Consider the following 27,404-nt stretch of genomic DNA (forward strand, 5'->3'; position numbering starts at 1 on the left):
TTGGTGGCTTTACCCTTCTTAAAATAGGCGATGAAGAAAATATCTACTAACTAACGATCTTTTTTGGTCCAAGTAGGTAGCAATCATTATTTATTTCACCTGAACAGCTACAACCACTATTCTCAATCAACGATACGTTGTTTTTTTTGACCGGGTGTGCTACGAATGTCATTTTGTTATTAAAGCAATAAAAACCTTTATTTTATTTCAAAAATTATTTTATTTTACGTAAAAATATGATGATTTATTGAACGGTGACGCATAAAGGACACTGAGGGTTTAAATCTTTTATAACATAAATCAAACCGTGTCTAGATGAATCACACTTATAGTCTTAATATAAATAAATAATCTATATGGATAGGTATATGGATCTTAGTCACGTCCACGTCCATTTTTTAATGATTGGATTTGCTTAAAGTGAATTTACAAGTTAAATGCCTTGTACGTAGTTTATCACCCATTAATTGATAATATTGATACATTATAGAAAATATCCTTTGATTATCATAAAAACAACCAACAGTCAATAATATGCCGCAAAATGCTATGAATATTGTTATAAATTATTAATAGACTGCCAAATTAGCCAAGTCAGACTTATTTTATCTGTTTTCTTTTCTATATACAGTCAGAAGTTGCAGTATTTAAAAGTATTTACAGGTGTTCAATAACATTATCAAAACAAACCAGCATATAGTGCACCTAATGTGTAACGATAAAATGTCAGAATATCGTAAAAATCCAAAAATAACGCAAACAATTCGGTATTCAATTAAATTCCCCTTCACTTCACAGTTTAGTCAGCTCGTTTTCAAAAGAAATAACACAAAAAAATGGAAAAATATAATAGGTAAAACCCAATGAATAATAAGCTATTCGATTAATGCATTTAATCCGAAAACGGATATTTAGCACAAAAAAACATTGTTTTATTTGAAATAGCGGTAACAATGAGTTCTGTGAATGGTCGTGTGAAACATCAACATCCTTCCGTTTGTGATATGAACAGACATATAGTAAATGCATAGCACAGTTCATTCATTCCTCGTTTTATTATACGATTAAAATGATAAAATTGCTAAAAGTTTATATTACTTTCGATTGTCGTTATTTAAAATTGTAATAGCTCAAACTTATAGCTACAAAAATATGTCATACTCTTAAGAATTTATTAATTTTTATTATAAAATGTAAATGAACATTTATCATTTACTAGATGACCCGATGAACCGATAATAACAATAACCACTTGGATTGTCGGTGAAGAAAAACCTCCGGCATGTGTTGTCGGGTCTAGTGACGATATTGTCTGGCTGTCAGGTAGCATCTGATTCAATGCTATTAAGAATATTTTGACTAAATTGCTGTTTTAATGAAGAAAAGTTTGTAATTATTGGACAATCGTTTATTAATTTCTGTATCTGGTAGTATTAACAGTGCTTCTAGTAAGTAACTGTTGTTTAAAATTATGTTAACTTATTTATAATAAAAATTTGAATGCTGTCACATAACTTTTATGGTATAATACCTTGAAAGATAATACAAATGACTTAACCCTATAGATTCGCAGCTGTATTTTAATGTCTTACAACATTGACAAACGAATGTCAATTTGTTGGCGCCATAATTTATTAACGGTTTGCAGTAGAATGCTGCTCAACTCATTCTCAACTTCATTGTGCTGACTGTTGTCGTGTTTGGTGTTGACAAAATCGTTGCATTGTAAGCTTATCCACTTGTTGCAAACGCCATTGTCACATACCAATACGACTATTGTCATTTTCTGTCTCTCGTTGGTCATCAGTGGGCTTAACACGTGAGACATCTCGCTCTAATTTTTAATATTTCTTAATCAGTATATGTTATATGATGAGTATTACAAGTCACGACAGTTTAGCAGAGCAGGAAACTCTGACTTTGGTATCTTCGCTCGCCATTTGATATTGAAATCATGCCTCGAGGGTGAAAATGTTAAATTGATGATTTATAATTTATTAACGCAATTAAATTTGTGCATGTACAAGTTACCTATAATCAGCACAAGCACCATTAACAATAAATAATACTATCACTCCATATAACAACAATGTTAAGTATCTCTGAATACTTAATATACAAGCAAGTATTGAAACATATACGGACATACAATACAAGTTTTCTAGAACAGTCCTTATTGTAGGTGTACCGAAATACTACAGGACTGATCACTTACACCAAGACTTCAGATACTGATCGTCATTCAAGAAATCAAGAGAATTGCAAGGAGACATGAGGACATACTCCATTCTCATGTCAATATGGAAGTAATACAACTCTTGGATAACACCAGAACAAGACACAAAACTCGAAATAAGCAAACCATTTGATCTTGTGTAGTGAGGTGTGTTTAATGGAAAAACGGCAGTGTTAATACATAAGTAACATAAATAATAATACAAAACATACATATAATAACACTAGAAATTAAGATAGATATATATCTAGATATAAGTTAATGTACATTAACATTAATTAAGACAAATTGTAGGTTAGTCGGCAACAACTAGGATAAAAAAAATAAATAATAAAAAACAATAAATAAATAAAAAAAACAATTTCTGGAATTATTTCAGAATGTGTTATGATGAACATTATCCGTTAGTTTCTAGTTTATTTTGGAAGGAAAGTAATATAAATAATAAGTTAATGATACATATTTATTATATTGAATAAACCCTCTAACGTGAGACTTGTGCGGATATAAAATACGTATACCTTTATAGTGTTAAATATAACTGGTATAAAGTCTTAAAAGTGTGACGCAGTTAAAACTTTTGGGTTATTAAAACGATTCCCGTATGGAAACTTGTTAGTTTAGTCTATTTAAAGGTGAAAGAAACGTGACTATTGCCATTTTCTACTTTTGTTGTAAACCATATACTATTCTGGTGACGACATTTAATAATTATGCTTTTGTTTTAATAATGTTCAAAGTATTGTTACCGAATTTGTCGTACAAATACGAATTCATCTTTTTTAGATAAATAATATAGTGTAATATAACATTTATCATTTGTAACTAACTATGCTCTATCTGACGTTATAACCTTCTCATGACTTTTTTGAATAGAATTCAAAGATTTACTTTAAACGTACAATTTTTGGTAAGTACAGCGGATACCTATAACTTTTTTATTTCTGCCTTTGAATGTTTTAATATATTGATCAACATAAAATTCATTCAAACGCATTAATTATCATGTATTGTGTTTGAGTGATATTTGTTGTTAAACAAATTGACGGTTTTAACATTGCTCCATAAAAAAAGTTTTTAAAATTGCATTTTTCTGCAGCCGAAATCTATCACGCATTTTTAGAAACTTATGGCTCAATGGTTTCAACGATTTAACAAATTTCGAAATCGATTTCGATATAAACAGACAATGAATGGGACGAAAATCCAGCTCAATACTCTCAAAGAACTCCGATAGTTTAAATCGATTTAAATTTAAGTGGTCGAGGGTTATTACGCAAGATGACGACTTTGCCTCTGTTGCTTGCTATTGCTCGTCTTTCTTGCAACAAGGCGTCGTTCAGTTTTATTCGGTATTAGTAGCTCGTAATAAACAATACGCCATAGAAAACTATTATTCTTTGGCTGGTAAGTAATAAAACCGTGATGCTGAAACCGTTCCAAATAGTATTTTCGGTCAATTCGTGATCAAAATACATGCAAGCACCTAATAATTTATAAAAGTTGGTATTTTAAATATTCAGATATCATTACTATAATTAAAACTCAGATAATAAAGAATCGCGTGCGTTTATTTATAAATATTACTAATTATATTCGTAAAGTTCAATAACATTGTTTCCTTGAATAAAAATAAAGCAACGCTTTCGTTCGAGATCAAAATATTTGTATCAAACACTGCTCCGAATGTTTGAACAGCAATTAACATATTCGATCAGATAATATTTTAGCTCTACGCAACATTAACGAATAATTATGTAATTAGTTATATAAATACGTTTAATCGAGCGTTGTCTTTTCTGCAACAGAAACGAAATAAACAAACGTACAAAGTTTGAAATATTTATCAGATAACTAATTTACTACTGTAGAACAAACTGGTTCCATTTTCAGTGAAACAACCAGCATTAGATAATGGTTAACTGTATTTATCACTGCCATAAAAATGTTGTGCGGGATCATTACACAGGATATTTTCGCGTCAAATTACTGTTCCTTTATTCATATACCTAACCTACAATTTTGCGCTAGATAGTTTAATATAATAATATATCTTTATAGCCTTCCAGTTTACAGTATTATTATGGTTAATGGTCACATTTTATGAGTATTATTATGAGGGGCATTATTTATATTTTGGATCTTGGTGTGTTTCGACAATTTCATTGGAAAGTTTGTTATTTTCTCCATTACATCGTTTAGAACATTTTATCATTAAAATGTAAGTTGTGTTGTAAGTTGTAAGTCTACTTTAGTTTGAAAATTCGTGCAATTTTATTTATAAAGAAAACGATAGGTACTGATTCCAACAATTTACAGTTTTCGATGTTATTTACATCAGTTCAAGACTCAAGACATTATTTTTCATGTAAAATGTGGCAATTTTACTTCATATTACGCTATTCACCGCATATTACGTAGGTCTGATCAAAACAACTGATAGTCAGGAACAATGTCTGGAATATATGGCTGCTGTGATAAGATTTCCATATTATTTATATTTTGAGCTTTCGTAACACTACGAGTAATCAGACGCCATTAAATGTTTTCAATTCAAAGTTTGTCATTAATTACTGAAAAATTATTTAAATGTTATTTGTGTCGAGTACAGAGGCTTTCAAATTCTTAAAATTATATTAACAAATAACGCCACGAATTTATTCTTAAACCTATAAAACCTAAAAATAAAGAGTTTATAATATTTGATCTTCTTAACCGTATGTTCTAATTCACTAGTCATCAATTTACATGCGTCCAAGATTATTTGTACACCACCGGACTTGGAAAACAATGAAGTTTGGCGAGGTGATACACTTCTCTATTTATTTGATTCTTACTTGAAAGAAACAATACTTCGAACATTTGTCGAATGCACAGTTATCATCGTAAAATATTGCTCTACCTAAAGCTGTAGAAAAAGTAATGGCAGTCAACAAGATCTACAAATCGACTAGAGGCTGAAAAATACAGCTTGATAGCTCCAAACTTGTCCATCTTAATTGTGCGTTGGGACAAAATGACAAAAACCTAATTATATCACTTGACAGATGCCTGATTCTTCAAGCAGAATCAACTAAATATCTCGACATCTATCTCGACGGTAGGTTAAATTGTTAATAAAAAACATCATGTTAGGCAAAAAGCAGGAGATCAAAATCAGATATTGAAGAAAATAATTGAAATCAGGCAGATGATCAGACTCAAAATCAAGTAAATGTATTAGTTAGTCAGAAGTCAGAATACCGAGAATAAAAAAACCAATTCACATAAAGAGATGGTGCTTTTTGCTTTTGAAGACATATTTATTATTGACATTATGATAATATCTACTTCATTATAAGTATTTGTAAGTATTTCATGAGCTTTAGTAGCGGTTTTACATACTACTAAAAAGTTTATTATTTGTATACGTTAATTTGACTTCAATGAGTTCAGGCAATTACTTAAATATTGACACTGTTTAAAAAAACATAATTTTCTGTCTATTGAGAAGACTAAAATTGAATTGAACAAGACGGCCTTAAAGACTCTTTTTAGCAATCAAATTAAACAACTGTTTCGAAGATTGGTAAAAACATAATTGTATTATATTCAAGAGGGTTTACTTTTAATACGACGAAATAAATTTGAAACATAGAAGTCTTTCCACCCCGAAGACTCCTTTTGTTAGCAAGAAGAGCAAAAGAAAATTGTATGTCTCCATAGTTAACAAAACCATAAAAAATTAGTATGCCTTTTGAGTCGTCTCTGTACTTTATTAGTCTGGGTACATAGGCGCCCTAATCCCTTTGGTTAATAGCGAAAATCTAGGATAGGCAGACATTTACGACGCCAGTTTGTCGAAAGGCAAATACTGAAGGATATATGAAGGAAGAAAAACAGTGCTAACTATATATAGATGGCTTTGACCAATTTTTGCTTTCTTTTAAATAATAATATACGTTTAAATATATAAAAAGGTTTGTAGCGTTAATTTTGTAGCAGATATGATTGAACCGACAGGGTTACCTGTACAGTCGTTCCAATAAGTAGCCATTTCTTATCGTTAAAATAAAATATTTTTCAAGAAATAAAAAATATTGTTTTATTTTTAAACCCTATACGTTTCATAATTTCCATTTTTGTTTTGACTATGACCATTCTATTCTATTTCTTGTAGCTTATCTTCTCTGCATGTTTTGATTATATATGAGATCCTATTAATATGAAATGGATTGTCTTTTTGAAAGTATTTTATACAAATGAGAAAAAAAATTGTAATTTGGTGTTGCAATTTACGTTTAAAAATAATTACTATTACTATTCAACCACTTTCTATATATATTAGGTATTTTACAAGGAAAACATACGATGATTTATTTAAAAAATGGCTTCAATTACAAGTAGTGTTAATTATTTGGTTTAAGTAGATTTTCTGGTTCTACAGTATAAGCAACAATAACAAAAATTTATGATTTGGTTAACAGATATTTTATAGCATCGTCCCTTAAAAATAACAAGCGTATCTTACCTGTAATGAAATTACATTTCCGGATTTTTCTAACCAGTTTCCGCTAAGTAAAGCGGCAAAATATTGACACCTTGATGCCAAAATGCATTTATGTGCTTTAAGTTTGCGTCCTTCTACTTCTACGACCACGTCAGGACTAATTTCCTCCAAGAACATCCGTAGTAGATCGGTTCCCAGGCGACGGACTGCCTTCTTGGGCTGTGAAATGCTGAAAAATAAAGAAAAAAAATTATAAGAGATGCCTGTAAGGATTTTCTGCATCACATAAAGTGGATCCAACAAATTTAGAGAGAACAGTGAAGATGCTCTATAGTGCCAATTCTCCTGTTACATCTATTCCTTCTTTACTACACGGTTCAAACGCTTCATTTACGTTCCATGCGATACAACTAATGTTTTCATTCGGTTGAAAAAGCTTAGAACACATCATAAAATGATAGGACATAGAGTGTCAAACTGATCCCTTTAAACACATAGAATTAGTTTGAAACCATGAGTTGTTTTGGCAACAGGTGAATTATATTTTATTGAAATATCTCAAGTACAACTTCTATTCTGGAAACTAGAAACTACAATAATTTTCACTAAAATAGCATTTAAAATAATTGACTCCTACTATTTAAACACAATCATTATCAATGACCAATTTCAAAACACAAAAGTGTCGAAAAGCCTCTCCTCTAACTTTCATTCCACTCCTTATTGTGTCGTTTCGATTCAGAATTATAGTGGTAAAGCCAAGTTTTATTTGTTGTGATGAAATGAGGCAAAAATCCTTCTAATCTTTTTAAAGTCTCACTTGAACGTGTTTTTCTTCCTTTGTTAACGAACGCGGTTCCTATTGTGCATGCAGCTTCTTTTGTCGTTAACATTTTCGTATTTATTTATGAAATTTTGGTTATGCTCTTATGAAAGATGAGGCATTAAAATCGAAGTCGAATTTTAGTTCTACTGTTGACGAATAGAGGATGTTCCAAGAACTTATGGAAAAAATGTAAAATATATTAGTTATTGTATTTAATTTTAAAGAATTTTTAAAACAACACATTTTAAAGCATTAAGACACAAACAAAGCGAGTACGGGATTAATACATCAGTATGTATTTCCCAAATAAAAATAAACTACCTAAGCTAAAGTTAAAAATAACTCTTCTGATTTCCCGCATGTTGTCCAGTAGCCGTATAGCTTCCACTATGCTATGATTTAGCAACCTTATTTCATGTTTTAAGGTGAAATCTTGGATAACTCCGTATATCCATTTAATTCCTAGGTTATCGTACAGTTCTTCGTTGGTTACGTAGCGATGCTTGGTAATTAATCGTAGAACTTTGTTTTGGTTGCGTTGGATTACTAGTTGGTTTGATGTTTTAGCACCACCTCACGCACGCCATAGGTCCAAATTGGGTTCATGATTGACTGATAAACCAATATCTATGAGTTTAGGTCCAGTTGAGAGTATCTTCCGACTAACCAGTACAGTTGCTTGAGTACTAAGTCTTATGTGCTTTGCTTTTTGTCAAATACGATCTTTCCAATTTAACCTACCATCGAGATGTATGCCGAGGTATTTAACTGATTCTGTTTGAGGAATCGGGCATCCTTCAAGTGATATAATTAGGTTTTTGTTATTTCGCCACAACGCAAAATTTACATGGACAGATTTGAAGTTATTGATCTGTATTTTCCAGTTTCTAGTCCATTTGTAGATCTTGTTGACTCATACTTGTACTTTTTCTACAGCTAGAATGCTAACTTTGTCGTCTGCAAATGTTCTGTTTATTCTGTTGTTGTTGGGATATCAGCAGTGTAGAGCAGATACAGGAATGTCCTAAGGCACTACTTTGGGGATCTCCAGCTGAAATAGATTTAAGTGTTGAGAAGGTCCCTTCACAAGAAATTAAATTTTTTTTCGAAAAGATATGATTCCAACAGCAGTCAGTCAGCAGTTATTCCTGGGTAGTAATTTGCTCCTTTTGTAAATTAATCCCGAATGGTATACCCGGTCAAAAGCTTTTAAGACGTCCAAGAATATCTCAGGGCTATTTCTTTTCTTCGAAAGCCTTTTCAACAACCGCTGTTACTCTGTGCACTTGGTCGATTGTCAAGTGGTGATTTCGAAATCCAAACTGGAAATCTGGAATTTCTATAAATGGTTTGATACCTTTTAACTACAGTTTCTCAAATAATATTGATACGGCAAGTAGAAACGAAAAATCCAACTTGTTCTGCTGTTCATAAACGGAAAATACATCTTTGTTTAATTTAAAATATTCTCTACTATATGAATATTTTGAATAAATCTCTTAGACCAAAAAATCGTATTTTTATTTTTTAGATATCTGGATGTTATTAAGCGAATAAAGTTATGTATAACGTAAGTATTATGGAATAATGCTTTGTATTTGAATGTTATATCAGTATTTCTCTGAACCTGCATGCATATTTGTTAAAATTTAATTCTGATAATATTGGTTATCTGATAAGTTATCTAACGCCATATTAAAGATATAGTCGGATATAGCGCGCAGAACATAGTCGGTTGCTAGATATTGTCACTTTTTATGACAATTTATTCAAAAATTATTGCAATAACTACATTTGATAAATGTAGCTTCATCGAATAGCCACTACGTTCGACCACCATTTTAGAAAATCTATTATTAAGATCATAGAGAAAGAAAGGCAATATCTTTATGTAAAACAGTTGTGGATGAGCTTCAGCAGTTAGGTTAAACCATTTATAAGTCCAGCAGCATTTAAAAAATATGTTTTGGAATATTTATTTTTAAAATCACAATGATAATGATCACTTATATAAATTGTACTATGAATAATATTTACTTAATTGTTCTTAGCTTTTGTAGATTTATATTTTTATATGCATTTTTTTTGTGTTAATGTTACAAGTACTACAATTATTTGTAATATATTAAAAACTCCTTGAATATTAGTGAAGTAAAAGTGAACCGTGAAAAATACCAATAAAAACATTGTTATTCTGGTAACGCCAAGAGCTATGAGACATATTTTATGACTGGGTTTTCCTTAGAGATAGTATATATTCGACCAGAATTAGAAAAAAATCTCGATGAAACAAAATTAATGCTAATTAATACATCCCATTCGAAAGGTGAACGTGTTAAAATTGAATATTTATAATACTAATTTATATTACATTATATGATAGTATAATTTATATTTATTTGATTGCTGTAGTTTACTTTTTCAATTATTTTTAAAGTTATGTAATACATAGGGGGTCACTTGAAGACGGCACCGATTCGACTTTAAATTTATTTTTAATTGTGTGATAAAATGCCATATCGTAGGAATGAAACTATTTCAAGAGCATAATCGTTAATTACTATTATTTATTTATCGTATTTAAATATTTTTTTCTTTTATTGGAATACTCAGATAGTTTTATTTGACTTTTTAATTTGAATAAATCTACAGAGAGATGTTACAATGATTTTTTCTAGAAGTTTTTGGTAATACTGATTTAACTGTTAGGTGCAAAAATTGACGCAATGTATATCAATATATTTTCCATAATTTTCTACAACTTTTTCCCATTTTTGGCAACATGGCGATATCTCGTTGAAAGAACGATGTCGGTTTGGCAACAACGGAATCATTGATATATTTTCGCACTTTTTCAGCATTTGGAAAACGTGTACCCGCCAAACCATATTGCATAGATCTGAGTAAGTGGTAATCAGAAGATGCTATGTCTAATGAGCTGAAACAGTGTATCCTTCACAACTCTTACGCGTAGTAGAGCGTTATTATAAAAGAAGATGGATTTGCAAGAAGATTATTCGCTATTGCTGGTCTTTCACTACACCTTCAGTTCAGCTGATTCCACCATATGCTCAGCAATACTTTATGGACATGTATATGCTGCTTTGGTGTCCATGTGGATGGCTCTGCTGCATTAACCGATAACTTTTTTCCCTTAAAATTGTCGTAGTAGATTTAGTTTTCATCTCTAGGCATAACCGGGAGGTTAAAACGGTATGCTATTTTCAGTCAACTCGTGTGGTAGCTATTTTTCTTGCTTCCAAATTATTCCCCTGGCTTTTGCCGTCGCTTGTAAAAGTTTGGAACTAATTGATACATCATCTGTTAAGCTTTATGAAAATTCTTTGACAGTCTGAACTGAGTTTTCGTCCAATAAGTCCTGAAGCTCTTTGTCTTCCAAATTTTAAGTCCTCCAGGTTTATCATTGCTATTGACAAAACCACTGGGAATTAAGACAAGATAGAACAGCATCAGTATAAGCTTTTAAACTTTCTTCAAATCAAACAACAAAAGCTAGGAATGTTCAAAATGCAATTTTAGTAACTGAGTAACTCAATAATAGCAAATGGAAAACTATTATTTTATGTAAAAAATATCAAAACTATTGAATTTAACAGTTAGGTTAAGTTGTTTAAATTGATGATGAGATATTGTTATAAGTTGAAATTAATATCTTGAAGCATTAACTGCGGACAATTATTATAGCAAATATGTTGGTATTAAGTAAAAAACTCGGTGTAAATGAATTTGCAACCAGAATGCTCAATTGCATGTTGTAAAATTTGTGAATATTGTTCTTTTCGACTACCACATGATCTGACCAAACAGCATATTAGACAAAAATTGGATCGATTCTTTGATGGCTTTAAAATACGAGGATTTTTTCAACGCGGAATCACTGTGTTGCCTGAAAGATAGGAAAAAGTCATAGCTAATAATGAACAATACTTCGAATAAAAAATATTATATCATTTTTCAAAATTACAAAAAAAACCAATACATCAAAATATACACATATTATATATACATTTTTTGTTTATTTAAATTCACATAATAAACAAATTTAACGCAAAAACTTTTTAAATTAATTGATATTCAGGCCGTGTGATTTTAATATCACAATATATCGCGAACGTATTTCACACCTATTTCGGTCTAATTAATAAGAACGAAGATAATTGCATCGTATTTTCCCAAGTATTTATTGAGTCGTACGAAATATATTTTCCACTGGGAATGCAGCAGGCGGAAATGACGAAACCTACCCAGTCGTAACTGTTTCATTATTGGCATATTTGTAAAAGTTTCGAGAATTTACGGAACTATGAAATGTTTGATTTGAAACCAGAAATGGAAATATGTGAGGGTCGTAGATATATAAACTAATCCTTATTGATATGCAACGATTATTAGCTATACCATAATTATTACTGATTGATTTTTTTTAATGGCTCAAGAGCAACATTTTTCTATATTCGATCTGCAACTGTCATTATCACTGCAACTTATTGATTAAATTGTGATAAAGACATCATGCTTGGTGTACATCTGATATCGCAGTAGTAATGTTTTGTAATGTAATGATTTGATTCTGTACACCTAGTTAGTGATATTTACATGATGACTGAATATTATTTATTATAGATATATAATAAAATAGAAATAAATACAAATATATAGGTATGTATAACCATTTTAGTCATGTCAATATTCTTGGATTCTTAATGGTTTAACGTGGGCTCCGAATCACGGTCCTCGATATTAAGCCTATCGACTGCTGCGTGAGCAACTTAGACACTATCTCAGAAGATATTCGGTCTTACCTAGCCTGATTACTGGCGTGAATGGAGTTGTTTTCCTTATCAGACTTATTATTATATAATTATGCTTATGGATCATCACAAACGCTAATTTACAACCATGTCTACCAATACCTCATATATACTGTAAGAGAATACAGATTAGAGTTACCTGAAGCATGGGTAATCGATCGCGCTACGTATGTACTGTTGATTGACGGGTGCTCGGACGGTGGTGCTCAAAGTATTGCCTAAAGGATCTATGAATCTAAAATACGTATACGTATTTTACTTAACAATTTTCTTGTTAATTGATTTAAAGCCCTTTCTTTAATTTTTGCCTGTTTCATTCTGCTCTACATGTTAAGTACTTAACATAAGTATTGCTGACTGATACTCTCTTATATGGTAATCATGTACGAAGGTTGGTGTTTATATATCTGATTTAATAATGAAAAAACAAATATTGATGATCGAAATTGAATTTACTTTGAAAAGTTTAAATGTGTCTTTTGAAGGTTAGGAAATGTGTTATTAAACATAATATATATATATATATATATATATATATATATATATATATATATATATATATATATATATATATATAGTGACAGAAAAATTTAATATATTGACGCTGGACCCCTCCTTGTATTGCAAATATATATAAATGCATGTATATAATTTTTTAAAAATAACTTACCCCTCGGTTTTCCCCTTAAAAATTATATAAATTAGATATATCATATAATATTAATACTATTAACTACTCTTATATAAATAACTACTACTTATTTATTTAGGATAATATATCACTACTTTTATGTTTTCCTAAAAATATCGATATATTTTTTGTAAAGTACCGATATTTTTTATTCTTATTTAAAAAAATATCGATATATCGAAATATCGATATTTTTTTCGGTGGCCAACACCCCTTGTCGATACGTTATATGAAGAAACACTAATGATCCTTGTCACACTGTTTATTGTAACTTATGCAATTATTTCTTGTAAATATGCTTAATTAACATTTATTCTTATAAGAACCATTTGTTTTTTCAATGCAAATAAAGGGGATCTTTCAGTACTATCGATTTTGGCACAGTTGTGTCATATGTACGTTTCCTTTTACGTGACAAACATTCTAAAATGGCGATTCGTTTGTTTGTCTTTTCTTATTGTCGTGATAAAAATACCTCCTACAGCTTTAATCACAAGGGATTCATCAATATAGCCTGTCCAATTTGAACAATCGTTTTAATACGTTACCAAATAGAGATTTCTACGCAGTATCGCTATAGTTGTAAGCCATACAATTTAATATTGATTCTTGTCGTAGTGTTACATAGAAAAACATATGTCTATACCGCGAAGTCATACTATATGAAGGAGCATTTTAATTTATTCATTTATTTTATGTTTATTACATGACTGTTATGTTGATGTTGCTGCAAATTCATTTTCTTAGAATTTTTCGTCAATATTAACTGGCCAACGACCTAACGATAAGAAAAAAACTTTCTTATAATAAACTATTTTTTCTATGCATAATTCTTTATAGATTTTTCCAAAAATAACCGTTCTCACGGTGAATTATGTATAATACGCATTGTTACATCATATAATAATGACGGATTTACTGGTATATAACAAAGTAAAACTGGGATTAGCTGGAATTAATTTGAAGGGATTTGGCATCCGGGTACTTTCCTGCCTGTATCTATGTGCACATAACAGCTGTGACATTAGACTTTTTACATTATATGACATTTTAGTTATGTTAGTACACACATTTTTTTAAAGTTTTTGACACAAACATTTTTTATTGCACTAGTTACGGTTTCTAGAGGGATATCGCGTTGGAGCATCGACAATGGTTGCATGATGGGTATATTAGATTTGCTAGCACTACCCCATAGTTGGATCTATGATTAAACAGGCTTAAATATTGACTTGTATAACAAACTTGTTATTGAATGATACCTTTGATTTGTACCCGATAACCAAATAGATTTGACATAATTTAAGCCGTCTTCTTTTAGCAAGTAAGTGTTTCTTTCAGGTTATGCCTTGGTACCGATGCATATCAATATATATAGTATCCTGAGCTTAGATAAGTTGACAATTATTGATATTCAATAGTGGGCATGATCTTTCACTGAATGTAGATTTTGTTTCATTTTCTTTAACACGCCATGTCTTTCGTGACAGTTGTATTTTAACCAGGTGTGTTTGGAGGTTCTTTAATGCTGTAATTGGATCTTCGTGAGATGCTAAGATGGCTTTGTCGTCAGCATATGTTGCCACTGTAGTGTTCCATATGATAAAACAACTAATTTTATGATGTTCTACGCGAAGCAGGTGTATTTGATTGGTGTAGATTGCTTAAAGAAGGAAGAAATGTGGAGGCCGAATATTTTCTAGCTTTATTTAACACGTTGGATAATAGCTTTATTATCGGCAGATATTTTAATGTTAAACATCTAACGTGGGGCTCAGTACTGACAACATCAAATGACAGAAACCGTACAACATATATCTACTGGTGAACTAAAATATTGGTCATACTACGTGTTTCAAATTAAGGATTTGATGCTCAAAAATTATGCAAAGAAAAAATAATAATCTGCGTTTTATTTATTGATTATATATTATGTAACTTAAGCTAACAAGGAAAGTTATATATTTAGCATCGTTATACTATTTTTCAATATTGATGATGCTAATAAACTTTTACCAAATAACACGTGAAACTTTCTCCTTTTCTATTTTTCATCTTTGCAGAGCATCATGGCAATCTATTACTTTGCGAAATTGATAGACTGTAAGAGTTTACTACAGATGCGTTCATGATTGATGTGTTGTTTACTTTAGTGATGTAAGAAATATCCATTCTGTATTACTAAATGTTCTCAACAGTTTCGCAAGCACCTTTACTCATATTTGTATTGAGTATAATGAACCTACATACTCTGACCGTTTGGGGCATGATATCATCAATAAACTGTAATAGAAATATACTGTACATATATTGTATTAGTTCATATTTATTGTTCCGTATATTCTATGAGTCATTGATTCATAGCAATTTATATGATGTAAAATTTGAATTACTTACAAATACAGTTATTAACGTTCTTTTGTTTCTGCAACATTATTTTGTTAAATTATATTACGTACTAACCACTAAAAGTTTTTGCGATGTTCAAATGTTGTTTTTATTAAACAGAGATTTATTTATTTATCCATGTTAGTTTAGTTTACTTATTTTATTTTTTTAAATTTTATTTAAACCCGTCAGCCTCTTAGGTTATTTAGGGTGAATTACAATACATTATAAGAACATTAACAGCTTACAATACTACACAGTAGATTTTAAACATTAGAATATATACAATAAAATATTTCAATTACACAATAATAAATGTATGTTACAAGTGTTGAAGTAGGTCTATGGTCTTTAGATAGTCAATCAGCAGATTCAGTTTCTCAGGTTGGACCAATTGTTCCAATGTTGTCGGCATCTCATGTTGTCTACTCAAATCATCATATTTTTGGCAGTCCAGTAGGATGTGTCTGACGCTAAGTTGGATCTGGCACAAATCACACAAGGGTGGGCTCTGTACCTTCAACAAATATTCATGTGTCAGTCTACAGTGCCCCATTCGCGATCGTGCGAGGACGCTTGACTTGTGTCTACTGATTTTATTATGGTCTATAGATTCATAAGAGATCCTCTTGACTTCCCATAATTTATTGTTTTTTATAAGAAGGTAGGAAGGTCATATAAACTTTGGCATCTATTTTGCTGAACAGTTCGTTTAACTTGATTGACTCCTCTTCCCTACTTGCCAGGTGGGAGGTTCTTTCATTTCTAGATATTCCTCCATATGGGAGGGGACCCAGAGGTATGTTATTCTTACACCCCTAAATTGTAGCTTTGTCTGTGTCTCTCTGATGTGTGTGACCAGAGGGTGGACTGTCCTTGCCTTTCATAAACTCTCTAGGGAACTCATAGAATCCGATACTACTAGTATGTACGTGATTCTTCCAAGGCAGATAGAGCCATATATATAGCCAGTAGCTCCGCGGTGAAAATGCTAGTCAATTATGGAAGCCAAAAGTGCCTCTCAAGTAGACTAGACGTATAAGCAGCACCCACAAAGTTCTTACGTTTTGAACCATCCGTGTAGATGATAAAATGATTTGAATAGTTCTTCTCTTCGATTATTTGTCTAAAGAAGCTTTTTATTGTAGAATGACCATTTGTCTCCTTATTCAGAACTATCATAGAGAGGTCTATGTGTATTCTTGAGAACTGCCATGGTGGTATATTAGTAATTCTATATTTATCACCTGAGATCACAATCATTAATCGTTTACATATCCTCTGGAAGATTAATGAGGGGCTTAAGTGCCTCTTCCTTATATTGGCCCAGTTTGTCTTAGGTAGAGAGCATTCTTGAGTATTAGAATGACGAGTATCAATAAAATACTGCATTTATGACGAACAACATTTAGCTGTGAAAAATATTTGTTCACGTTGCATCCCGTATAGTTTTCTTTCTTCTTCAAAAGCTGTATATAACAACTACACAGGTGGCGAACCTGGGATTTATGCGCATAATCCTCAAATAAAATAATAATCCACTGCATGTGTATTTAAGACGAGCCAAATCCGACAAAAGTAATTCGTATGCGAAAGCCAATGAGCCTGTATCTCCAGAATAATTGAACATGTGGCAACCGCGCTTTTAGAGTAACGTAAAACGGTGAATATTGTACACAACCATTTTTTACCAGAAGTGCTTCAGACCAGTATACTAGAATGACAATGAAGTCATTCTTTATCATCGGCCAAAATAATCATATATTGAATTGGCCAGACGTTGAATTGATAGGTCATCCTCCGCACAGTACCGATTTGGCACCAAGTAACTTTTTATATGTTCGCACATGAGGTATAAATTGCATGACCCACGCTTTTAGTTTCTGAAGAAACTGCTGATTTATTCAAAAATTCTGTTTTGGCGGTACCTCAATCAGAGTGGCAAAAGTGTTAGGAAGATTAGTTCAAGCGTAAGTGTATTGACCATCATGGATAATACTTCGAAATTTATTCTTTTTTCATTTATGTTTTTTCATTACTAAGGTCAAAATAAAAATAATAATCAATATCGTATCAATCAGTGATTCAGTATCAAGTGATTACTATTTTATTACTAATAAATATATTTACCATTTTATACAAATTGATGTGAGATTTCGTTGTTTTCATTAAATTTAAATATACATTTAAAGAGCAATCAAGATATTTTATAAAACTAGATCGTGGGAAATTCCGTTTTATCATTACCTTACATAATGAATAATAATATTAACAGAAGTTTCATGATATCAAATGGCATGGGAGTCATTGCATTTACATACAAGTTCGAAATACGTGCAGCTATATATCACGTTTATTTATATAAAATTACTTATATTAAGTAAATAATTTACTTAGTTATTAATAACGCTTTTTGTTGTTTGTGTTATTGTGGCGAATTACTTTTTATTAGGAACAAAAGAAATAAATAAATAATATGTCGTATCTGCCGAGTAAAATGTGTCCAAATAAAGAAAGACCATCTACAATATGTTGCCTATATAAATAAAAACTGTAGCAGGTGGTAGAACCCTCTAAATGGAAACATTTGTTTTGTGTGTATTGTGTGTATAAAAAGAACCACATGTTATGTAAAATTTGACAGTGATATTAAGTTTTGGACTTAATTCGTAGCATTTTACAAAGATATCGTATGATGGATAACGTGTTATTGTTGAATAATATGGTTTTAGAGTAGTTTTATTTCTAATGTTATAGAAAGTGATGCTGAAGGTCACTATATAAGTGTTTTCTGTGTTTTAAAAATGGTTGCTTCTAGAAGTCTGTTGTCAGATACTTTATCTAAATTAATGTTAAAGTAGTTAAAGTAGAAAATATTCTCCGTTAATTGAAACTCAGAGAGTGCTTTTTAATTTGTGACTTGCTGTATTCATCGACACAAATGAACTAATGTTTGCATCTGTTTATTACCAGTGATTAAAAATGGATCTATTATAACAATCCCAAGCACAGAAAAACATGGAGAGAATGATTAGCTGGAGTTATTATGAATTATAATCATATTGAACAAATTTAATATAAGAACTCTTAAAACCTAATAATCCCTAGAATATTAACGAACTGTCAATATCAGTTATAAATTCAATCTGTGTATTCAGTATTATCAAATGCTAAATATAAATGAAATCATATTTCGAGCATACCATTAACGTGTTTTGAAGAATTGAAGAAAATGTCTTATTTTAAAGTCGATTCTTTTACTATCGATCTTCAAGGGTGTTGAGAATTCAGGTGAAACAGTTTGTTTATATAATTATAGAAGCATATCAAATAGGATTAAACCTGATTAGTAGAGCCTCAGCATCAGAACTCCCACCCTGAAGGTGCAATATGTAACGATTGTAAAACGGCTACTTTTAGCCAATGAACGAGGCTCTAACCCGGAAAAAGTAATATTATACATTAAAAAAACTAACTACATTTTAGACCCAAAAATATCAAATTTTTATATAAATGAGAATATGTATTGAGTCTATTAAACATATTATAGCTTTTAACAATAAAGAAAACACTTATTTTTTATTTTATTTAACAGTTTTAAAACAAATGTTATCATAGACGTTATAATAATTACCCTTAAGCAAATCTGAATCATTATTTATACAGTTTGAGTCATTAGTTAATCATAATATATATAACGTTTACTTCTAGTAACAAAAAAAAGTCCAAATAAAAAACAAGTATTTATTTTAATAAATTCATACAAATACAATTTGCAAGGAATGACTTCGCTTTTAACTGTACGGTTGACACCGACGGTATAGTGTGGATAATTTTTAAAAAATTTAATTAAAATGGATATAGTTTTAAAAATATTTGAAATAGAATATAAAATCTAAATATATACAAAATAAATCTTATCTTCAGCTTATTATTTGTTACCATCGACGTAACATTATAAAAAAACTCTAATATGCATATATCTAATATATGAAATAAAATAATCCATTAAATTCTAAATAACGATTACAGGAAAACAGTGTTTTGTGTTCGTTTATACGGCGCTAGAGCCGGCAACATTAGAGGGATTTGACGTGATTTCTCAGTACAATTCCGAATGATGTCTGGTTTATCAAGAACTCCCGAGCTCAGCCTTACAATTAGTCCGGACATTTATCTCCCAGTTATTCATGAATTCTCAGCTAAACTCCAGCCATCAGGATAAATTTGTTTTAGTCTATATTTAGGACTTGATTCTGACTTGGTGTCGACTAGCATCGGTTTTAGCTTCTTTCTCTTATCGTTTTGGTGATATTTCTTGTCAGTATTTAATCCGGCTCCTGCTAGGTCCTCGACTTCGAAGTATGCATACCGCATTTATTCCTGGTCTCTGACCAAATCCAAAAAAATATTTGATATATTTTGATCACGCATACTGTCCCAGTTTAACTGAACTTCTATTTATCCGATTTAGATTATTTGATAATATTTGGTTATTTAATATTGTTGTTTCCTTTATTGAGAAGTTATTTAGGATCATTTTTTTGTTTAGGGCCTTATTGATACACTTGATATATTGGGAACTTTAATGCAGTCTCCCATGAGACCCAGGGAGCCTTATAATTTACCTTTTAACCCAAACCCCTTGTATTATCGATGTACATAACTGATTTGAATCGATCAATGTATATAATCGAGAACGAAAACAAGTTTAACTTTGGAATCAGCAAAAGTTGTTCAGTCTACAGTTGGCAAACAGAAATCTATAAAATCTACAATCTTCTACTACATTTACACCTAAAATTATTATTTTATAAAATGTAATTATTGCAGAAATAGTAAATAAATAAACAAACAGAAATTTAAAAACATAATAAACATTTTTGCACTGTAAGGTTTAATCAAATGGACATTAAATTCATTAAATTCTAATGGGTTAATTTATAATTGATTTAAATATGCAATAGGGTTGATTGCTCTTTAAATAAAATTGTGTAAAAATCATTATGCACAATACTAATTAACATAAAATTCATTTTGAATATCAATTGTTGATTTTTACGCATTAGATTGTGTTTAAGAATCATTAAATCAAGAAATTGCACATTAGGTAAACATTTTTTCATTAGGTCATATGTCATATGTTATGTCACTAGTATGTAATTATTTAAAATTAAATTGTTTCAACAACAGATAATAGGCATGGCAAAGAAGGTTTTATTCTGCAGTGGATCAATAATGACACTAATACAGAGTGATATAACATTTTTGCGAATTTAGTATTGCTAAGGTCTGTTAGTTAATTCTGATGAATTTGTTCAACATGTGTCTTTCTCAGGTTCAGTGATAAGAATTAATTATTTAGTTATTGTTACTGTTGTATGCCATTGAAAAAATTACTTTACCAATAAAAATGTAAGTATGTAAGTCTTGGTTTTGATGTTTTGGAAATGATTTTGAAATAAATAGTCCGAATGACACAGAACAATTAATAAAAAAGGTGAAATGAAAAATTCGAAGGCTATAAACCGGAAACTTAAATAGAAGTAAGGAAAATTACTATTGAGTGCGTCTGATATTTAGCATCAGAGATTTAGTATTGACAGAAAAACAGATATACATAGTGAAATACAACGTCATCTTCTGATAATGAAAACGCCCTGCCATCTATTTACTAAATTTGTAAAAACCGGCCTGAAAATACAAAAAATATATAAAATAACAATTACACAAGGCTTCACAATAAAACCCACATATTCCTGTGTTGTATAATATGAATGAATATGAAGTAAAGGTATATATATACTGAGAAGATGAAGATACTTATTAGGTAATAGACTGCCGAATCAAGACCCGTTTAGATATCACTCATTATAACACTTGAGGACTTGGTAGACAAATATGTAAGAGCTAGTATTTTTCTGGTGTTGTTTAACAGTTTTTGCCAACAAACTATTCATGTAATGTAGATCGTAGGCTCTGCAACTCATCCATATGCTTTTATGAAATACTTGCAAATAATGGTTTTTATGATTTGAACATCTGATATTAATATTTGTGGAAGCCGTTAGCCAATGAAGATTTATTCCAAACACTATTAGATTTGGTTAGTTAAAAATATTTTTCACAACATAAACTGATGTAATGATGATGATGGCACTACATGAATTTATTAAAACTTCAAAAGAAACTTGGTTGGACTAATATGTAAGAGCTGGTATTTTCCTGGTGTTGTTTAACAGTATTTGGCAACAAACTAATCATGTAATGTAGATCGTACGCTCTGCAACTCATCCATATGATTTTCTTACAATCGAGCTCTTGAACACCAACTAAATGTGCTTCAATATTATTTAGTAAAGTTTCGATATAAATTTTTGATGGCACTCAATTCATTGATATTTTTAGCTCTTTATAACAATAAGAAGCAACAATTTCATTGATGGCGCTAACCAGGTATATTTTCTAGGATCTATGTTAAGCAAAAGGTAGAGTCAAATCCAGATAAACCACAACTGGTTAAATATACACTAAAGAATATGATTCTTTAAAAATAATTATAAAAAAACCTGATAACTGTTCGTGTTTTTTTTTTCGTTTTTCTGCTATTTTTTTATTATGGAAAAATAATAAATTAACAATCGCACTCTGAATGTATAATTAAAAGACAATTTCTACACGATTTAAATGTACTGTACAATCAGGTTGACTATTCTTAATTTAGCGAAAAAAAGCCATTACACAAATACAATTATTTATTTAGAATCTGTTAAATTGAATACTAATTTTGCACTTTCACAAGTTAAATTAATTATTTACATCAATTAATGCAATTCATTCATTTTAATTTACTTTTTATACAATATCCTGTATACAAAAAATAATTGTTATTCTAAAAGATTCAGTACTATTTGGAAAATTATTCTTTTGAAAGTATTTACATTTATGTGAACAATTACGTTGCATTCCTTTTTAACGAATGAACATGAATTTTATTTACCCCTATATCATATTCGTAAATTTAATAACAATTATTCAAAAATAAATCTTTGTTGTTCATTTAGCAACTTCGAGCAAATGAATCGTATAGTAGAGCAAATAAATTACGTAGACATTAATGGTTCTGACGACATAACCAACACAACCAAAGAACAATACCATTGCGAGTTCCGGGTGTAACGACCACGATATTGCTTCTATCTGTTGGGTAAGCCTTTAATGTTTAAGGGAGTCTTAACATGGTACAAAAACGGTTTTATATCGAATAGAATTTCATAAGGAATTAGTCGATCTAGTAATGATATTGCGCTAAATAATGAACTATGTCCCTGTAGTTTTATTAGACACATAAGAAAGTACTCTTAGTTTTAATTCAATTCTGGTCAGAGAAATCTTGTCACTATTTGATAGAGGTCTCAAATATTACTTTATCAATATATTATATTGCAATAAAATATGGCCTTTGTCCAATTTCTTGCTTTATCAAAATTAAATTTTTTTCAAGAGAGATTCAATGGTTTTTGTAAATATTTTAATATATAGAATAGAATGATACATCCTCAAAATAAATATTTTGGTAACCCTCTGAAGTTAGGCGCACAAATACTGACTAAGAAACTAAAATCTAATTTCCTGAAATTTTAAAGCGTCTGCTGAATCTAGCCGTCTAAGGGATGGGCATAAAAAGTACAGCAACGTTTAAAATTAGCGAACCAGTCAATAACATATTGATTGATACCATTTATTTAGCTGAAATTATGTTGTATAATGGTTCTGATTGTTATATACAATATCAAAGTACAAAACCGAATAGAATACTTCATCTTCTATTCATAGAATTTTTAAAATTACTTGGTTCAGTTTTTAGAGCAAAATTTCGACAAAAATTACAAAGGACCATCATTAAAAACCGCACATACATCGTTGTTTAGTGCTTTTAAATTTATATGAATAAATTCGTTTTGAAAAACACAAGATAAACTGAACGTACTTTTTAGAACCTCCAATATCCTATTTAGAGCTCAATATTTGTATATGTATTTACGTAATAATATTGCTTTGTGTTTTCTCCAATTTCTCTACCTCTGTTTGCCTCCATATAACGATTACTATAGAACAAAGCTCAAAATGAGGGGTTTTGAAATATTGCATATATAATAGCAGTTGATCGCTCTAATGGTTCATTATTAAGACAACTAACTACTAAACAAATATTTCTTCTTACAACAAAGCAATATATAATATACATTTTCTTTTCTCAAATGTTATGAAAATATCGAAATGTGCATTATAGAACATAATTGAAAACTTACTTAATTACTGATGTCTAATTATCAATTTATTATATGTATCTTAAATGTTATGAATTTCTTTTGAAATCAGTAATAATCGCATGAAAATTATACCTATATATTATGTTCACGGTAATATTAACATAATAGTCGTTCAACAATTCATTAGTTAGGAACAATAAGAGTCAATTAGATAAAGATAAAATTCTTAAAAAAAAACACATAATTATTTAGAATAGAGATTAAATGTGAATTTCTTCTTTACATATAGCTTATAATATGTTGTGGAGTATGGTTAAAAAAATTTTTATTTAACACTACATAGTAACTCTTGTCTTAATAATATTATTTAAACTAGGCGATTAGCCTAAAGTCTCAAAAGTCAAGGTTAAGCAGCGTGTAATGGATGTAATTTATGATATGTTAACGGTTTAAAATAACAAAAACTATTTTATTACATGGAAAGAAATCGCCATTTGTTGCTGTTCAACAAATACAAAAAAAATAAAAAAAACGTACAAAAACAGTACAAAACAATACTGATGGTTTAAATCTATTCTAATATGCCTAGACAGTTTATTTATCACTCCATTCAATCTTAACATAAGTACACCGCCTTGTCTCTTCGAATACACAGCCCTCTTATCGTATCAGACGCGCGATATAACACCTCCCTCCTAAAGAAACGACGAAAGGGGTATACGTGGTCGTTATCCCGTCTGGACAGCTTATAGTTATAGCTATAATTATTTGTGATTATCGCCTGTGTCTCCGTCATATAGTTTGCCTTTAATGATCTGAATAGTACTGTTTTTAACTAAATTTCCATGGTAAACCTTGTATGGAATGGTTTCCCAAAGTTTGGTGATCTGTATTCACTCCAACATGTATATTCCACATATGTTTAACCATTGACTTATTTTACATTTTTCAATTTCCGTGTAAATCTACTATTATCGAGCAACTGCAACATTTCGACGTTCTTATTTTAACCTAATCTTATTTCGTGTTGTTTTGCAAACCATTTAATTTCTGCATTGACGTAGGTACTCTTAGATCTTTATGGATGTTATAATACTTCAAAGTAATTTATTAGGCTATATTTGTCTTATATAGGTTTTTGATTTCCTTCACAATTACAGATATATTGTTATACAAGTTACCACCACAGTTTTTAAACCTTGTAGAAAATTCTGCCTACAAAATGTTCCTGAACTGGTAATTAGTAATTATAATTTAAATGCACACTTCTTACTGTTAATTTTAAAAACAATAATCGTCGTATAATAATTTACAACTAGGGAGGGGCTAATTAGGAAAATAACAAATTTACCATAAATATAACAAAGGATCGACACAAAAAATGAAAAATATGTAAAAACATCATATTTTTACTATCTGACACCACAAATGGAAAATATCACGTTGGCTACATTTGCTGATGATACTGCGATTATAGCTGGCGGAGACAATAGTGAAGAAGCCTCACGAAAATTACAACAGGCAAGTGACAATATAAATAATTGGACACAAGCTTGGAAAATAAGAATTAATCTGTACATGTGCAGTTCACCTATAAACAGACCGTACAAGCACCAATAACTTTAAATAACACTATCATTCCATATAGCAACAACGCTAAATATCTCGGAATGAATCTCGATGCAAAACTTCGCTGGAAGGAACATATAAAGAAGAAAAGAAAAGATCTGGATTTGAAATATAGGAAAATGTACTGGCTAATTGGAAGAAAATCATAATTTTCAGTACATAATAAATTGCTAATATATAAGCAAATATTGAAACCTATATGGACATACGGAGTTCAATTATGGGAATGTTCTGCAAAGACTAACATTAATACAATACAAATTTTTCAGAACAAAGTCCTGAGAGGTATTGTACATCGAGACCTTCAGATACCCACAGTCAGTCAAGAAATCAAGAGAATTGCAAGGGGGTATGAGGAAAGACTCCATTCTCATACTAATATTGAAATATTGCAACTTTTGGATACCACCAGAACAGGGCACAGACTCAAAAGAATCAAACCATCTGATCTTGTGTAGTGTTGTGTAGTGAGGTGCATATAATTCAGCAGTGACATGTATAAACATTATTTCACCAGAGACTGAGTTAGGGCCGATGGGTCTTCCTAGTTATATACCTAGATTTAAGTTAGCATAAAGACAAATTGTAGGTTAGACGGAAACGACTAGTAACAATGTATACAATAAATAATAAAATATTTTTACTATCATCACATCTTACTTCTACTTTTCAAACAATGTATTACTGTTGGTGCCGCAAATTTCGTAATTGCTAATGTTAGAGTCAATTGCAGTTAGGCGACTCCTATCGATGTTCTTTTGAGTTGGTCAAAGTTTGAGAAAATCTTTTAACGAATATATTCAAGCAATTATCTGTCCTTCAACTATTGAATACGGTTGTCATTTTATATTACAAAACGGAAATTACTTTTTTCCAATTCAGTATATCGATGACCCTATTAGTCATCCGACATCTTCTTCATGGTCACGTTCGGCTATATTCCTCGTTACGTCCTTACATTATTTATGAACTCTAAATATATTGATGCAATCGAAAGGTTGCAACTAGACCCTATCGCACGGTGCGCTCGTTACGTAAAACGTAAAATTATCGTTTTAGCAGTAACGGCGCTTACTTTCGATATACTGGTTTGCCTTTTTTATGCATTATTAAAAATCCTGTTCGGCCCGAGACTGCTCATTAACATGAAGATTTTATTGGATGAGGAGACAAGGCCAAAGAAGGCAGTATTATTGAAATCAGTCTTCTATTTATGGTTAACTATGCCGTGTGTTTTATGTAAACGATTTCGGCTTATATTGAGCTTTGATATTTTAAAATAAAAAATAAAATGCTTGTCGCAATCAAAAAAAAAATGTCAATAATGCATTATATTATAGAAAAACCCTGTAATCATATATCATACATCCAGTAGCGTAGTATTGTGATTGACAAGGGCTCTTTGATAAGGCAGTGATTTTTTTTTCGATAAAGAGGCGTTTTATTTCTCAACATAATTCACTTTTAACTTTCAACCAATTAACCAATTTCTTTCAACTTTCTTCAAGGTTGATTTCAGTGATCACCTCTTCATTCCACCCAAATCTCTTACCACCCTACCATTTCTTCAGGTTTGGAAAGATAAAATATCGGTAAGAAATTAAATCTGCAGAATATCGTTGGATGGGGTAGCAGTTCCTGGCCCAATTTACAGATTTTGTCATAGTGACTTGTGCCTTGATGGAACAACTCTTTTTCTGCTTTAAATCAATATCAAATCTGTCCAAAAGTCTTGAATAATATTCACCGGTGATCGTTTTATCATTTTTAAGATAATAGATATAAACGACATCGTGTGTAGCTTAAGATATCCACTGTTTTAATTGTTCCTTGGTTTCCAGTATTTTGGAATTTATCCATGATTGAACATCATGAAGCGAAGCGATCCTTCGAAGTGGTCAAATGGTTGAGCTTATGGTCGAGTGTGAGGAATCAAGGCAACCATCGCGCAGATATAAAAAACTAAAACCTTAACCACCTCATGTACTTTCGATTATTCAATAGCATCCATCGATTTTATAGACAATTTCTAGAATGAGA

The 27,404-nt window shown here is 30.6% G+C and overlaps 1 protein-coding gene across 2 annotated transcripts in view; it reads right to left on the reverse strand.

The window, feature by feature from the left end:
- The window catches only part of LOC143198238 (uncharacterized), a 126,461-nt gene that overhangs the window by 16,316 nt on the left and 82,741 nt on the right, over positions 1-27,404 (reverse strand). For both annotated transcript variants that reach the window (XM_076407365.1, XM_076407366.1), the window contains exon 3: positions 6,747-6,954. In XM_076407365.1, the coding sequence (XP_076263480.1) occupies positions 6,747-6,954 (208 nt within the window). The remainder of the gene's footprint in view (positions 1-6,746; positions 6,955-27,404) is intronic.

The sequence above is a fragment of the Rhynchophorus ferrugineus genome, unplaced genomic scaffold (genome assembly GCF_030347505.1).
Source record: "Rhynchophorus ferrugineus isolate W39M unplaced genomic scaffold, kcgeb_rfMv2 rfM6, whole genome shotgun sequence".
In the NCBI taxonomy this organism is placed as follows: Eukaryota; Metazoa; Arthropoda; class Insecta; order Coleoptera; family Curculionidae; genus Rhynchophorus; species Rhynchophorus ferrugineus.